Source organism: Crotalus tigris, unplaced genomic scaffold (genome assembly GCF_016545835.1).
Source record: "Crotalus tigris isolate CLP2741 ecotype Arizona unplaced genomic scaffold, ASM1654583v1 scf7180000024303.721469, whole genome shotgun sequence".
In the NCBI taxonomy this organism is placed as follows: Eukaryota; Metazoa; Chordata; class Lepidosauria; order Squamata; family Viperidae; genus Crotalus; species Crotalus tigris.
The window spans coordinates 178,353-193,574 of record NW_024100475.1 but is presented as its reverse complement, the minus strand read 5'-3'; the positions used below and the strand labels follow the sequence as shown (position 1 = coordinate 193,574).

General features: G+C 47.0%; 1 protein-coding gene across 1 annotated transcript in view; it reads left to right on the top strand.

Moving 5' to 3' along the window:
• The first annotated feature begins 12,175 nt into the window (after positions 1 to 12,175).
• LOC120299617 (monocarboxylate transporter 8-like) overlaps positions 12,176 to 15,222 on the top strand; it is an 87,059-nt gene continuing 84,012 nt past the window's right edge. The window contains exon 1 of the mRNA XM_039324596.1: positions 12,176 to 12,616. Within this exon, the coding sequence (XP_039180530.1) occupies positions 12,304 to 12,616 (313 nt within the window). The 5' untranslated portion in view covers positions 12,176 to 12,303. The remainder of the gene's footprint in view (positions 12,617 to 15,222) is intronic.

The window sequence follows — 15,222 nt, the reverse complement described above, 5'->3', positions numbered from 1 at the left end:
TTTTTTGTTTTTTTTTTTTGGTCATTAAGTTTTTGACACCTTGCTAGGTGACGTGGTACTCAGATGTTGCCATATCCTAAAAGTGGTACAATGGGTGAAAAGGTTGAAAAGCCCTGCCATAGGGATAAAATTAGCAGAGGCTCCCATGAATGACATCCTGCAGGGGGCAGCACTGGCCCAACTTTGACCTTCCAAGGTGAACAATCTGTAGTAAACTTGCCAGCAGGGGTCTCCACGGAGGGCGGGGGGAGAGGGGGCAGAAGCCCACTGAAAGGAGTCAGGCTTTGAACACACAGCCACAAAAGCCATCTTGACTTTTTCAACTCCCTCTGTTGACATCCATGACCCCGGAAGAGACCATGGCAGTCCTCTTCTGCAGTGGTGCCATTATAGCAAATAGCTATAATACAGTCTGGTTGCAGACTTCTCTAATGTGATCCCCTGGCCACAAACACCTCTTGTGCTACCACCCAGCTGCTTCTCCCAGGTGAGTATTTTTACATCTTAAAAAATAAAATAAAATGAGAATCTACCTTATTTCAGAGCAAGGCTTCATGGGGGTTTTAAAATCAAAAAGAAACTGGCCCACATATTTCAAACTGGGTAGGAAAAGAAGAGTATAAAAAGCATTCGTCAAACTAAGAATTCTGCAAATTGTAGGAAAACTGTGTTAGTCTATGATAGCCAAAAATCAGAGGGTATTTGGTACCAACTTTTCTGATAAACACATTTTAGAATTTGTTCATTGGAAAACTCTAGATTTCAAGGACATTGTGCTAAGCCAAAAGATTTTCCGTTTGCTTTGGGCTTACTCTATAATGCAGGCTACCAGGGTTGTTAAATTGAGGATTATGTTTTAGCATTATGTGCAACTCCACCATGGAGGCCTATCCAGCAAACCATATTAAAACAAACTGTGGCTGATGCAATGTATAAAATCAGAGCAAAATAAAATGTGCATCCTTTTGACCACAGGATGGCGGGGTTGAGATGCAGTCTGAAAACAAAACCTGGAAATAACCATCTTCCTGCTCAGAACAAAGGCTAGTTGCTTTGATGCTGGCCTCTGCCAAACGCTGTTGATACTTTTGCCCTCCAGGTATCCACAAAGACCTCTACATCATTATGAAGTGGCCAGATGAAAAAATAAGCATTAAAGTTGCCCTACTGGCCACAGGGGGTAAAATGTCTTGCAAAAGAAACTCCCAAATCCTTGAGTCAGCATTTGAGATACAGATTATCCTGTATGTGTAGTCTCTGACTTACAACAGTTCATAAAACATATAAGGAACAGTTGCTGGAACTGGGCATGTCTAGTCTAATGAAGAGAAGGACGAGGGGGGACATGATAGCAGTGTTCCAGTATCTCAGGGGCTGCCACAAAGAAGAGGGAAGCTATTCTCCAAAGCGCCTGAGGGCAGGACAAGAAGCAACGGATGGAAACTAATCAAGGAGAGAAGCAACCTGGAACTAAGGAGAAACTTCCTGACAATTAGAACAATTAACCAGTGGAACAACCTGCCTCCAAAAGCGGTGAATGCTCCAACACTGGAAGTTTTTAAGAAGAGGCTGGACAGCCATTTGTCTGAAATGGTATAGGGTTTCCTGCCTGAGCAGGGGGTTGGACTCAATGACCTCCAGGGTCCCTTCCAACTTCTTCTTCTTCATCATCATCATCATCATTATTTTTATTATTATTATTATTATTATTATTATTATTATTATTATTATTATTATTATTATTATATGCTGATACGAGTGCTGGAGTCTTTTTCTCTTCGGGGCTGGTTGACTGTCTCTTTTGCATAGTCTGTAAAGGTTGTTATGGTCTACGTGTCTCTTAATGGCTGATTTGTCAAAGTGCCAGCTTCTAGAAATTCCCTGGCATTTTTGGATTTGGCCTGGTCTAGGATTGTCACATTTCCCCAATTGAAACTATGTTTACATCCGTCTATGTGTTGTGAAATTAAAGAATTTTCGTCATGCCTTTTGACTGCCAGTTGGTGTTCATGGATATGTTCTGCCAGATTGAAACCTTAGCTAAAATGGGATTAAGATACAGCCCAGCTGTAAAAGCTGCCTGGCTAATTAACCTACTTAGTGGAAGCATGGCTGGTACTTTTGTGACTTTAGCACAGTGGTTCTTAACCTGTGGGTCGAACGGCCACTTCACGGGGGTCGCCAAACAAGGCTGTCTGCCATTTTTTTCTCCCTTTTCTTTGGCCACGCCCCTGGCACCCGGTGATGTATAAGTGGTTGGGGGTCACCACAACATGGGAAACTGTATTATGGGGTCGCGGCATTAGAAAGGTTGAGAACCACTGCTTTAGCATAACATGCAATGTGGGCTCCTGGGAGAGTGAACATCTCTGAAACTTGAAAAGTACTGTAATTCCACATTAGATGTCATCTGAACACCAATGAAGGCCTGTTAATAGGTGGAGATTCTGCTTAAAGCAACAACCCAGATTTATTTTTGTTATTTTGATTGTTGCGGCTGGCTGTTGTCTCCATTTTCTTGTTTTTTTCCTCTGTGCTTTAGAACTTTTCTAGCTTAGCTTCATCTTCTCCATTACATTATCATTAATTACTGCAGTTAGCTATTTTTTTTTCTTCTGTTGAAAAAAAATTAAAGCAATACTATACACACTGGATAAGCATTCTCATTATTCTGTGTGTGGTTTGCATTCACATAAGTTGTGGGGGAAAACACAGTGACCAAATCACAGGAGAGTGAACCCCCATGATCTCCATATGATAAAGAACAGAGGTATACATAGACAGGGATTCAGTGCTGGGATTCAAATATGTGTACAATCGGTTCTCTGTGTGGATGCCGCTTCCGGAAATCCATTCTGGGCCTGGACAACAACCAATTAGCTACCGGTTCTGCCAAAGTGGTGCGAACTGGCTGAATCCCACCACTGGACAGGGGCTAAAAAAAGTCAAAAAAGTGACTGTGATCAAAGCCCTTTTCCTATTTTGGAGGTGTTGCATGCGCTACCCAGGCAAAGAAAAGGCCCTTGTCTTGCTGAAAAATTTGAGCATCATGGTCTTAGTTGAAACACAACCCCCCAAAAAAGACACTGGATAGGGGATTCTGGGACTTGAAGCCCATACATCTTAAAGTTTCCAAGGTTGAAAAACAATGCTGCAGTAGTTCTTACTGTTCTTACTTCCTCTGTATGAGGGTAAATTCACAACACTAATCTCTTGTCAATCATTTTCCGGACCATCCTTGCAGTCACATATCTACCTAAGAGCCCTGGTGCTGCAGTGGTGAGAATGCAGAATTGCAGGCTAACTCTGCCCACTGCCAACAGTTCGATCCTGACCGGCTCAAGGTTGATCTCAGCCTTCCATCCTTCTGAGGTTGGTAAAATGAGGACCCAGATTGTTGGGGTCATAAAATCACTTAACATCTCACCCAGCAACATAAATCTTTGGCTCAATTGTGGTTGTAAGTCGAGGACTACCTGTACTGCTTGATCCAGGTGCCAAACTGAACGTGCTTTACACAGAACGTCTTTTCCTTAGCTCTAAACCTGGAAGAGCTTCCTTATTGGCAAATCCCAGTGACTTTTGGTGTTTTTGAAAAAAAACCCCAAGACTTGAACTGGTGACCTCCAGGAGAGGTGGTCAAATAATCAGACATGGACAGGAGACCACCAGGAAATGTCAAAGTTGTAGCCTAGACAGGGAAATTGGAGAAAGGTAATAACCAATCACATCTATATGCTGCCAAAGAATGGCATGGATCTGTTCACCTAAACCAGGGATAGGTAACCTTGGCTCTTTTATGACTTGTGGACTTCAGCTCCCAGAATTCCTGAGTCAGCATGGCTGGATCAGGAATTCTGGGTATTGAAGTCCACAAGTCATAAAAGAGCCAAGGTTGTCTAGCCCTGATTCCTAGGAATTCAGCTCAGTGTGAGACTTTGCTTTGAAGTAGCATAGATCCCTTGCATAATCCACTCTGAGCCTTAGCTTGCATGAGACCTCTGTGGGGGAACACATGTACCCAAGTCTGCATTGTGCATGTGCACACACACACATATACACACCATCAATTCTGGATAAAATGGACCTATGTAGTCACTAAGAGTTGATACCCGCTTGGTTGGCACGTAAATCAATCAATCCAAACAAACTTGCATTGATGTGCTGATCCATCGGCCTTTCTTGTGCATGTTTGCTTATCATGTGTAAGAAGATCAGCCTGTTATGATTCCGTGCCAGCCTGTGCTCCCAACAGCTGAGTCTGAGGAATCTGAGGAGGAGGTGGAGGAGGCATTTGAAGGGCCATCAGGGGCAGAGGGAGGCTCTGATGAATTACAGGACTCACGGTTTGATGCAGAGCCTGGGCCCTCCAGTCGTGTTCCGGATGAAACTCAGCTGTGTGAGGAGAATGAGTCAGACTCGGAGGACTCACACCTGATAGACTTGCTAATTGATGCTCGCACACGTCGTCAATTAGCGAGCGTAAATCAGCAACAGTCAATACGGCAACTCCAGGGTAAAAGGAGAAGGCACTGAGAGGCAACGCCTTGGGACCGCTGTATAAAAAGAGGAGGTGTGGGCGGTGCTGATTGCTGAAGGCAACCGTTTGCAAAGTGCTTCTTGGAATCCTGGTCTGTTTGTCTTGCTTATGACTTCTCTTCTGTTTGCATCGTGTTTCCTGTGGACTATTTCCTTCCTTTGGACTTGAGTTTTGCTGTTTGTGTTTTGGACTATTTGACAGGTTTGTCACCCATATTAAAAGGGGTTTGTTTTGTTTTAAAGTCTCCAGCCTATTGTATCAGCAGGGGTTTAGTCCTTGTGCCTTTAACAAGGACGGCAATAGGCTGGGATAGAACACAGCCGTCTCGGATGAATTTGGGTGGGAATTCCCAGATTCCAAAGCCTTGTTTATGATGCTTAGCAGAGGTATCCCCAGACCATGGTCAAAAAAGTCAAAATGGTGGCTGCAATGGGAGTCCTGCTTGTTTTCTATGTACTGTGGAATTTTGGTGGACATTTGTAGTTGCTATCGTAATGTTTGTTTGTTCTGGCTGCTGTGAGCCTGTATCTCATTAAATTGTATTTGTTATTAATGCTTTCTAAAAATATACCTAATATGAAAAGTCGTGGTTGCCTTTCATATTTAAATTGGAAAATTTAATTTTCTGCACTTTATGCCTTTGTTTTTTTTTTATGTCTCCACCGCATGTGATAAAACATTCCTTGTGTTTCACATCGTTTCAGGCATATGTTACTACACGGTTTGTGTCTCTTTGATATTACTGATGGGTTGTATAACATTGTTAAAACACTTTGTAACCATTTCCTTTAGTCCTCAATTTCCAACTGTTTGGCATTAAGACCTAGGTCAGGGGTAGGCACTCAGGAATTCTGGGAGTTGAAGTCCACGAGTCATAAAAGAGCCAAGGTTGCCTACCCCTGACCTAGCTGAAAAAGGGAACTTATGACCTGGATCTGAAGTTCTGATGGTAGCCCCCGACCCCCCAATTAGGGCACTCGGCAACTTGACCACATCCACAGTATCCCGCAGTTACATGCCTGCACTTTATGATGGTTTTGCCAAAAACTGGCACCTCTGTTTGCAGCAAAACCAGGCCGTAACAAACCATGGGTTCGTTTAACAACCACAGCTTTTGCTTAACAACTGTAGTGTTTCCACTTACGACATAGTAAAATTGGTCTTGCAAACGTTACAACTTATGACCATAATGGGCAAGCAGAGTCGTAACTTGAGGACTACCTGCAACTGAGTATAATTTTGGTAGATTTAGTCCATAATTCTTCCCATTGAACCACTGTACTACAAGAGGTCTCTCAAAGTCCAGATTTAACCTGTGCAACCCGGCACTCTTGGGATATCTTTCAGCCACAATCTCAGAGTTCTTGAATCCGATGAGTCAAAAACACCACAACGGTGTAAAAGAACCAACAGGTACATTTCTCTGAAATTTTGCATCCATTTTATATCATTTTCTGCTGGTTGTGTCTGGATCACATGACTGGGATGTTTTTGACCCACCTGAGGTTGTGGTCCTCAGTCCAAACACCCCTAAAAAGTGCCAGGTTGTAAAGGCTAAATCCGGCTTTGAAAGACACCTTGAAATATAGTGGTTCTCACCTATGGAGATTCTCAGTCATCCAGGTCCTGGTTATCCCAAAGGTGCTTTTTCAGGAGGCAACTGGACTTTTCTTCTGTTTTTCTTTGAAGACGTTTCGTTTCTCATCCAAGAAGCTTCTTCAGCTCTGACTGGATGGTGGGGAATGGAAGGGTTTATCCTCCTTGCAGACAAGTTGGTAATTTGCATTCTTTTATTCTCTTCCATTCCCAACCATAACAACAACAACAACAACAATAACAACAACAATAATAATAAAGTTGGAAGGGACCTTGGAGGTCATCAAGTCCAACCCTCTGCTCAGGCAGGAAACCCTATACCATTTCAGACAAATGGCTGTCCAGTCTCTTCTAAAAACTTCCAGTGTTGGAGCATTCACACCTCTGGAGGCAGGTTGTTCCACTGGTTAATTGTTCTGTCAGGAAGTTTCTCCTTAGTTCTAGGTTGCTTCTCTCCTTGGTTAGTTTCCATCCGTTGCTTCTTGTCCTGCCTTCAGGCGCCTTGGAGAATAGCTTGGCTCCCTCTTCTTTGGGGCAGCCCCTGAGATACTGGAACGCTGCTATCATGTCCCCCTCATCCTTCTCTTCATTAAACTAGACACACCCAATTCCAGCAGCCGTTCCTTATATGCTTTAGCCTCCAGTCCCCTAATCATCTTTGTTGCTCTTCTCTGTACTCTTTCTAGAGTCTCAACATCTTTTTTACATCGTGGTGACCAAAACTGGATGCAGTATTCCAAATGTGGCCTTGCCAAGGCATTGTAAAGTGGTATTAATACTTCACATGATCTTGATTCTATCTCTGTTAATGCAGCCTAGCACTGTGTTGGCCTTTTTAGCAGCTGCAGCACACGGCTGGCTCATATTTAAGTGATTGTCCACCAGGACTCCAAGGTCCTTCTCACAGTGCTGAAGAAGCTTCTTGGATGAGAAGCGAAATATCTTCAAAGAAAAAAAAGGAAGTCCAGTTGCCTCCTGGAAAAGCATCTTTGGGGTAACAGTGGTTCTTCCGTCAAACCCATATTGGCATCAACCCAATCAACCCTCATCCTGCAAACAGCTGCTCAGCCCGGAACAGCTTTGAGTCAAGCTTTCCTCACGGAAACGTCCAGGCTGTGATCTTGGCTGAGGCACAAAACCCCTTTTTCCTGGATGAAACAGCTTCTTTCGATTCCCGGTTTAGCCTATTGTCATTGCACTTCCTGTAGCTAGACTCCTCTTTGAGGACCAACCAGGACTTGGCCTTGTTTAGGTCTGAGCTGGCGCAACAAAAAAAGCGGATTTGGGTGTGTCACATCTTGTGTATTTGCTCGCTTAGGAATGTTTGTGTTGGTTTAAGTCACGGAGAAACAATTCCAGCGACTTCGCGGCCTCTGGACTCCAATTCCCAGAATTCCTCATAGCTGGCTGGGGAATTCTGGGAATTGAAATCCACAAGTCTGAGACTGAGTTAAGTTGAAACCATGCCAAGGAAGGGTGTGGGAGTTGGGCTTCAAACACTGAAGCACGTGGAGAAGCAGCCAGAACCAGATGGAGAGTAAGTGAACCATACGAAGAATCCCAAGGATGCTTTTTCAGGCGGCAACTGGACTTTCTTGTTTTTCTTTGAAGACGTTTCGCTTCTTCACCTTCTGGGATGAGAAGCAAAATGTCTTTAAAAAAAAAAAAGAAGAAGAAAGTCCAGCTGCCTCGTGAAAAAGCATCTTTGGGATAACTATGACCTGGATGACTGAGAATCTCCATAGACATATGAAGAATCTTTGCCTTCTTTCATAAGGTGACTAAATTAGGAGATTAGGGAACTACAAAAGGTCCTTATCTTACAATGAAATTGGGACCGGAACTTCCACTACTAAGCAATACAGTTAAGTAACTCGTGCCTGCTTTACAACATTTGGTCGTGGTTGTTAAACAAATCCAGCTTTCTCCATTGACTTGGCTTGTCCGAAGCTGGTTAGAAAGCTGGTTGCAGATGGTGATTGCATAATCCCAGCATATTGCAACTGTCATAAATATATACTGGTTGCCAAGTGCCTAAATTGCAATCCCATGACCACAGGGAGACTGTGATGGTCAGAAGTGTTTTTGGAGCGATTGGTTTAATATCCAGGTTGAAGACTTATAAGGGAAATTAAAATGAATTGTTAGATTATAGTTTTGATTGTCAGATGGAAATACATTTGTGATAATGGAAGATATTTTGCTAGTAAATGAAATAGAGTATATTTATGAACAAAGTAAGAAGGTAAATTTTGGAACAACATGTCTATTCTAGTTATGTTAACTATTTTATAATGAAATGAGGGAAATTAAGGTTATCCGAAACTTAAATATTGGTTTTAAAAGGCAAAATTGGAACATGGCAATTGGAATTAAGTAAACTTAAAAACAGGACTTGGATATGTATAAGTAAAATGCCATTGATAAATGTACTGATTGATTGAGCTTTAGTTAGAAATGTATTAATATTTAAGGGAACTAGAGAGGGAATCTTTATTGATGTAACCTGAGATACACATGAATGATTTTGTTATTGGACTATTGATTACCCTATCACCATGCTGCTTCCTAAGCACTTGGATGTAAAAATTTGAAAAATTTATAAAACTTGTTTTTTTTTTAAAAAAAAAGAAGCATGAAGACTAGTTGTCAGATTTTTCAGCATCATCGTAACTTCAAACAGTCATTAAATACATGAGCAAAAGTTGACTACCTGTACGCTATAACAACTGGGGGCAGATGTCATATTAATATTAATCCTGCAAGGTCATCATCCTCTTCCTTGAAAGCAGATGTCACACAATCCCCAAAGCCAAATCAAAAGACTCCATCATGGCTTTGCATGCATTGTAAACACAGCCAACAGGAGCTTACAGCTTAGAATAGAATAGAATATGGAATGGAATAGAATAGAATGCAGAATAGAATAGAATAGAATAGAATATGGAATGGAATAGAATAGAATGCAGAATAGAATAGAATAGAATAGAATAGAATGCAGAATAGAATAGAATAGAATAGAATGGAATAGAATAGAATATAATAGAATGCAGAATAGAATAGAATAGAATAGAATAGAATAGAATAGAATGGAATAGAATAGAATTCTTTATTGGCCAAGTGTGGTTGGACACACAAGGAATTTGTCTTCGGTGCAGAAGCGCTCAGTGTACATACAAGCAACAGATGATAAAGCATGATCATAATCATAAAATACAATCATCATAAATCATAAGCTACAACACTCACTGATAGTCATAGAATACCAAATAAGCAAACAATCATACTAGGATACTAAATAAAACAATATAAATTGTAAGATACAAGCAACCAAGTTATAGTCCTAAGAAGATAAGGAGATCGACAATAAGGAAGATGAGGAGAGTAACAGTAATACAGCTCTACTAGGGAGTTTGACAGTGTTGTGGGAATTAATTGTTTAGCAGAGTGATGGCATGGGGGGAAAACTACCCTTGTGTCAATTTCTGCTGATAAGCAAGGTAGTTGCGAATCCCTGCAGTTGTTAAGTTAGTAACACAGTTGTTAAGTGAAGCCGGCTTCCCCACTGACTTTGCTTGTCAGAAGATCACAAAAGGGGATCACGTGATCCCAGGATGTTGCAACCGTCATAAATAGGAACCAGTTGCAAGTGTCCAAATTTTGATCACATGACAATGGGGATGCTGCAACAGTTGTGTGAAAAATGTTCATAAGTCACTTTTTCAGCGCCATTGTAAATTTGAATGGTTACTCAATGAATGGCTGTAACTACCTGCATTCAACAATGGCTGAAATCAAGTATGAACAGATTCCACTGGATTTGGTTATGTCCCAAAGATCAATTCTGAAAAACAGCTTGACCTTCTGCTTGCCATCCATTGAGCCCTAGTGCCCTAGTGCCTATCGACTAGCGTCTATCTGAGCATGCTCCAACCACAGCAGGTATTGCTAGGCTCCACCCTTACCCTAAGGCTCCACCTCTGCTGGGACAATCCCAGCTGTTTGCACCTCTCCAAACCTATGGTTTTTTTTTTTTTAAAAAAAATGACATTTGATTATTCCAGATCTTCCCAACCCCATATATTCAGATTCCAATCATATTTTCAGCCATAGCAATGCTTGCTGGAGAAGCTTTCTCTTCCTTGCTCAAAAATATAGGGAGGGAGGGAAGGGGAAGGAAGAAAGGAAGATTGAAAGGGAAAGGAAGGAGATGGAGAAGGAAGGAGATTGAAGGGGGAAGGAAGGAAGGAAGGAAGGAAGGAAGGAAGGAAGGAAGGAGAGATTGAAGGGGAAGGGAAGGAGATGGAAAGAAGGAAGGAGATTGAAGGGGGAAGGAAGGAAGGAAGGAAGGAAGGAAGGAAGGAAGGAAGGAAGGAAGGAAGGAAGGAAGGAAGGAAGGAGAGATTGAAGGGGAAGGGAAGGAGATGGAAAGAAGGAAGGAAAGGAAGGATGGATTTGTGGAGAGTCATGTTTTCCCAGATGCTGATGAACTGCAACTCCCAGCATTCCCCACTCTTCCACGGTGCTTTTTAGAGCTGCTGGGGATGGTAGTCCAATAAGGTCTGGAGACACACATACACACACGCGCGCGCGCGCCCTAGCAGGGAAAATGGGCTGGGTAATTGCTGCACCTTTTACTTGGAGGCATTCTGCAGCTCCTGAAAATCAATTTAACCCATTTTCCCTGGTTGAGCAACGACTAATAAAACAAGCAACAGGCACCGGTAACAGAACAGCCCCAACTGTCCTCCTTTCCAGCGCAGATGACAGGAAGCGGGGCAAGGAAATCGCGTCTGCCTCTTCGACCCACGGAGGAGAAGCGGCAGAAAAGCGCGGCGTTTCGGCCTTGGCACACGCTCTTTCCCGCAGGGGCTGCCAAGGACGCACAAGCGGCTCCCCACAATCGTCCGGGGAGGGGAGGAAAGAGGCGCAGAGAGCCGCACGCCGGCCGGCCAGAAGCGGCTCCTCCGGTTCGCAGGACCGAGGCCTGGCGGAGAGCCAAGCGGCGGGCACCGCCGGAGCCTCCAACGCGGCGCGGAGCAGACGCGCCTCGGAGCCGCGGGCTGCCCTCTCGCGCCCACCAACCTGGAGCCCGCCATCCTCCTCCCGGCACGGAAACAAAGCGAGCCTCGGCTTCGCGGACACGCGTGTCCCTCCCTCCCTCCCCCCTCTCTCTCCGCTCCACGGTCCACTCGCGGGTCCTCTCGTGCACCCGCGTTGCTGACCTTGGAGTCGGTTTCCCGAATAAAAAGCGAAGCCAGGGTGCATTTGGGTGATTTGAATGGCTCCGGGTCATTCTACAGTCTAAACGGGGGGGGGGGAGAGAAAGTTAACCGTGGCCACGGAAGGGGAAGGGGCAGAGGAAGGGGGGACTCACCGTACACGCGTGGGGGCGTCCCCTTCCCTTCCCACCCGTTGGGGACCCCACGGGGACCCCACCCCCACCCCGCGCGTCTTGCAAGGAGAGCCCGCCGCCCCCCCGGCCGACCAGGGAAGGGGTCTCCCCCCCGCGTCCACGGAGCCCACGGGCGCCTCTCACCCTCTTCCAGCTGCCCCCCCCCCGGACCTGCCCGCCCCTCTCCAGCCTCCTCCCGAGCGCCATCGCAGCGGCGGGGTCGCGGGAGCTCCTTTCCCCGCCGCGCAGCCTTTCGCCCCCCTCCCGACCCTCCCCCGCCTCGTCGCAGGCGAGAGGGGCGCGGCCGGAGCCCCAGCGCCCGCTCGGTAGGCGCCGCTTCCCCTCCTCGCGGGCCGGCCGGCCGGCTGGCCTCCGACGCACGTGCGGGCATCGCCGCCGCCGCCCCGCCCTCTTCCCCGCCGCCTGGCCGCTTCCCAGGCCCGGAGCCCGGCGCGCCGGGAAGGAGCCGCTCCTGCCCGCCAGCCCCAGGGCCGCGCCGGGCGCCAGAGGGCCGAGGCGGCCTCCGGCGGCGAGGGAGGCGGGCCGGGCGGCGCGGGGGAGGCTCCGGCGCGGCGCGGAGGGCGGGCGGGCGGGGGCGGAGCGCGGCCGGGCAGCCGGGAGGCGTGGGGACCGGCTCGGCCGCCGCAGCTCAGCTCAGCCAGCAGCCCAGCGGCAGCGCCAGCAGCGGCCCAGACCCGGCTCGGCTCGGCTCGGCTCGGCCCAGCCGCCCGCGCAGCTGAGCCGGCCCCGGGCGGCGTCGGGGGCGCGCGCGATGGCGCTGCGGCGGCAGGAGCAGGCGCTGTCGGAGGAGAAGGGCGCCCTGGAGGCGGAGGAGCCGGCGGAGGAGGAGGAGGAGGAGGAGGGCGGCCGGGCAGGGTCGGGGGCCCGCGGGAGGCGGCCGGGGCCCGCGGCGGCCCCCGACTTCACGCCCCCCGACGGCGGCTTCGGCTGGGTGGTGGTGCTGGCCGCCACCTGGTGCCACGGCTCCATCTTCGGCATCCACAACTCCTTCGGGATGCTCTACGTCCTGCTGCAGGACGAGGTCGGCGGCACCGAGAAGGATCCCACGCTGGAGTTCCGCGCAGGTGAGGCTCTCGCCGCCGCCCCGTCGGGCTGGACCCTCCCGCCCCTTCGCGGCCCCGGGACAGCAGCAGGCGCGCCCCGCGCGGAGGAGAGCCGGGTCGGGTGCTCCGGTCGCGCAGCCCCTTCCCGGCTCCTTCCGACGGGCAGCGGCCGGGCGCGGCGTCGCTGATTTCCTGCCCGGTTGGCGCCCCGTCCCGTTCGGGCGGAAGGGCGCCCCGCCGCCCGGCTGCCGCGCCGGGCTGAACCCGACCGTGTCCTGGCCCTGAAAGGACCTCTCGAGTCTCTCCCGGGCCAGGCGCCCCAACGTCGGGCCAGGCAAGCCAAGGGGGACGGCGGGTCGAAGTCTGCGAAGCAGCCTGGAGGAAAAGCCGCCTTGCTCCGGCCGGGCCGGGCTGCTGCCTAAACCCACCCCACGCGGTTGCTCTAGGACTCCAGAGGTCCATCCTTTCCCCACCAGTGGGGGACTTCAGAAAGTCGGGGTGCATACGGGTCACCCCACATTGCTTGGGCTACACTGGGCTCCGTTCAAAGGGTGGGGGAGATCCCGTGGGAAGGGAACGTCGAGAAAGAATAAGTCCCCCCCTGAGTCTCCCTCTCCAATCTGGTCCCTGCTAAATTTCTTGGACCACAATTCCCATCATCCTATGAGGTGGCGTTGACTTGGGGTGGTGGACGTGGGTGGTTGTGGCTGTCTAGAGAAGAGGTCAGGTTGGGTCTGGCTGTCTCCAGGATTCCCTCTTGGCTTTTGACAGGGCCCAAAACTATACTGAATGGTTTTGGTTGATGATTTTGAAATGGGCCCTCTTGGAAATATAATTTCTGCTTAGAACTGTCTGCTTCCTTTTCACTCTGACTTGTTAGCCGAAGGCCGCTGCAACGTGGAGGGAGAACCTGGCTTAAAAATAGATAACAGAAAACCTCTTTTAATTGTGCTTTAGATTGTAGAAACTGGTTCAGCCTCTAGCCTACGCAGGGAATTATGAGGAGTCCTTGAGCATGGTGGTTTTCTTGCAGATGTTTCATTATCCAAACTTGGTAACATCATGAGTGCCAGTTGATTAACACTGATGATGTTACCTAGTTTGGGTAATGAAATGTCTGGAAGAAAACAACCAAGTTGAGAGCGTGTCAAGGACTCCTCATTTCAACCCTGAGCTACAAAGATTCTCCTTTACTAGTGAATTATGAATTAGAAGCCAACTGTGTTGGCCTTAAATTGCTGTGGTTTCTTGTGAGTTTAGTCCGTGGACTGAATCGGAATCTGTTGGTCAGTTGATGTGTCAGAAAGAGCATCAGGATCAGAGTAGTTGCCTTTGTACACAACTTCTTGTGAAAACATCAAAATAATTAGCTTGTTTGAGCCAAGCCAGTTCAGGCTAACCTGACCACAGGTGAGAGCAAACTCTGCATCTAGGCCTGGAGGTTGTCTCAGAATTTAATGGGGTTATGAAATCATATGCAACCTTGACTTGAAAGAAAATATTCAGAAAGTTGTGCTGTACAGTGTTATAGAATGACCGGAATCGGTGTACAATTCAAGCTACAGGGGAAAAAAAAATAAAGTTTGTAGCTACTATTGTTATACTAAACACATCCGCCCAAAGCATAGCACTGATATAAAATGGGTGATATACATTTATAGCAAATATAACAAAATTATTAATGTGATTGTTCTGAGATATTTTTTTAAAAATGGAGTTCAGAGGATATTGCAGTAAATAGTTGTGTCTTATTTTCAAGGTTGTGTTTGCCTTGTAGTGCGTTAAAATGGATTGCCTCGGACTTGGAGTTTTTGAACTATTTGCAGCTAATGGGAATTGTAGCCTAGCTGATTGGAGTCAAACCTGGAAGCTGGAGAAGCCAAAGTATTTTAGATTCTTTTCCTCCTTTAAAGGGAAATTACCTATGTGCAAACAAAAGATTTGGAACTGTGCCAACATTTCAAAACTGATCAAAATGGGACCAGATTACCTGGGCTTGGAGTGAATTGCTCCATGTTATGGGAAGATTTCTTCCTGTAAAATCACTCAAAATAATCTTAGGAGCACCAGTTGCTTCTTGCATAGGCCATAAATTAGTCAGGCAGCATTATTGTTTATATACAAAACACATTTCATTTTACTCTATTTTTTTCCCCTCTTGACAGGGGAATTCCCCCGCACAGATTGAGTTAGTTTCTATAAACTTCCAAGTCAAGGGAATCCCCTGTGCTGGGTTTAAAATTTTCAAACAATGCCTCAAAATACCTTCTTCCACTTGGAAGCTATTGCTTCCTTTCCGATATGCTGATCTTTGATTTAGTAACTTAAAACGGCTTCAAAGGGAAAGACAAACAACCACAGGTACTTCTCAACTTACAGCCATTCATGTTCAGAGTTACAGTGATGCTGAACAAAGTGACTTATGATCAGTCCTCGCAGTTATGACTGTCACAGGGTCTATGCAGTCACACGGTTGCCGTGTCCTGGGTCATGTGATGGCCATTTGTGATTTTTCCCAGTCGGCTTCTGACGAGCAAAGCCAGTGGGGGCCAGTGAGTGACCACTTGTGGCTCCTGCGTCTAGCAGGATCTCTGATCTTTTCTAAATCCTGCAGACTGAGAGCAGGA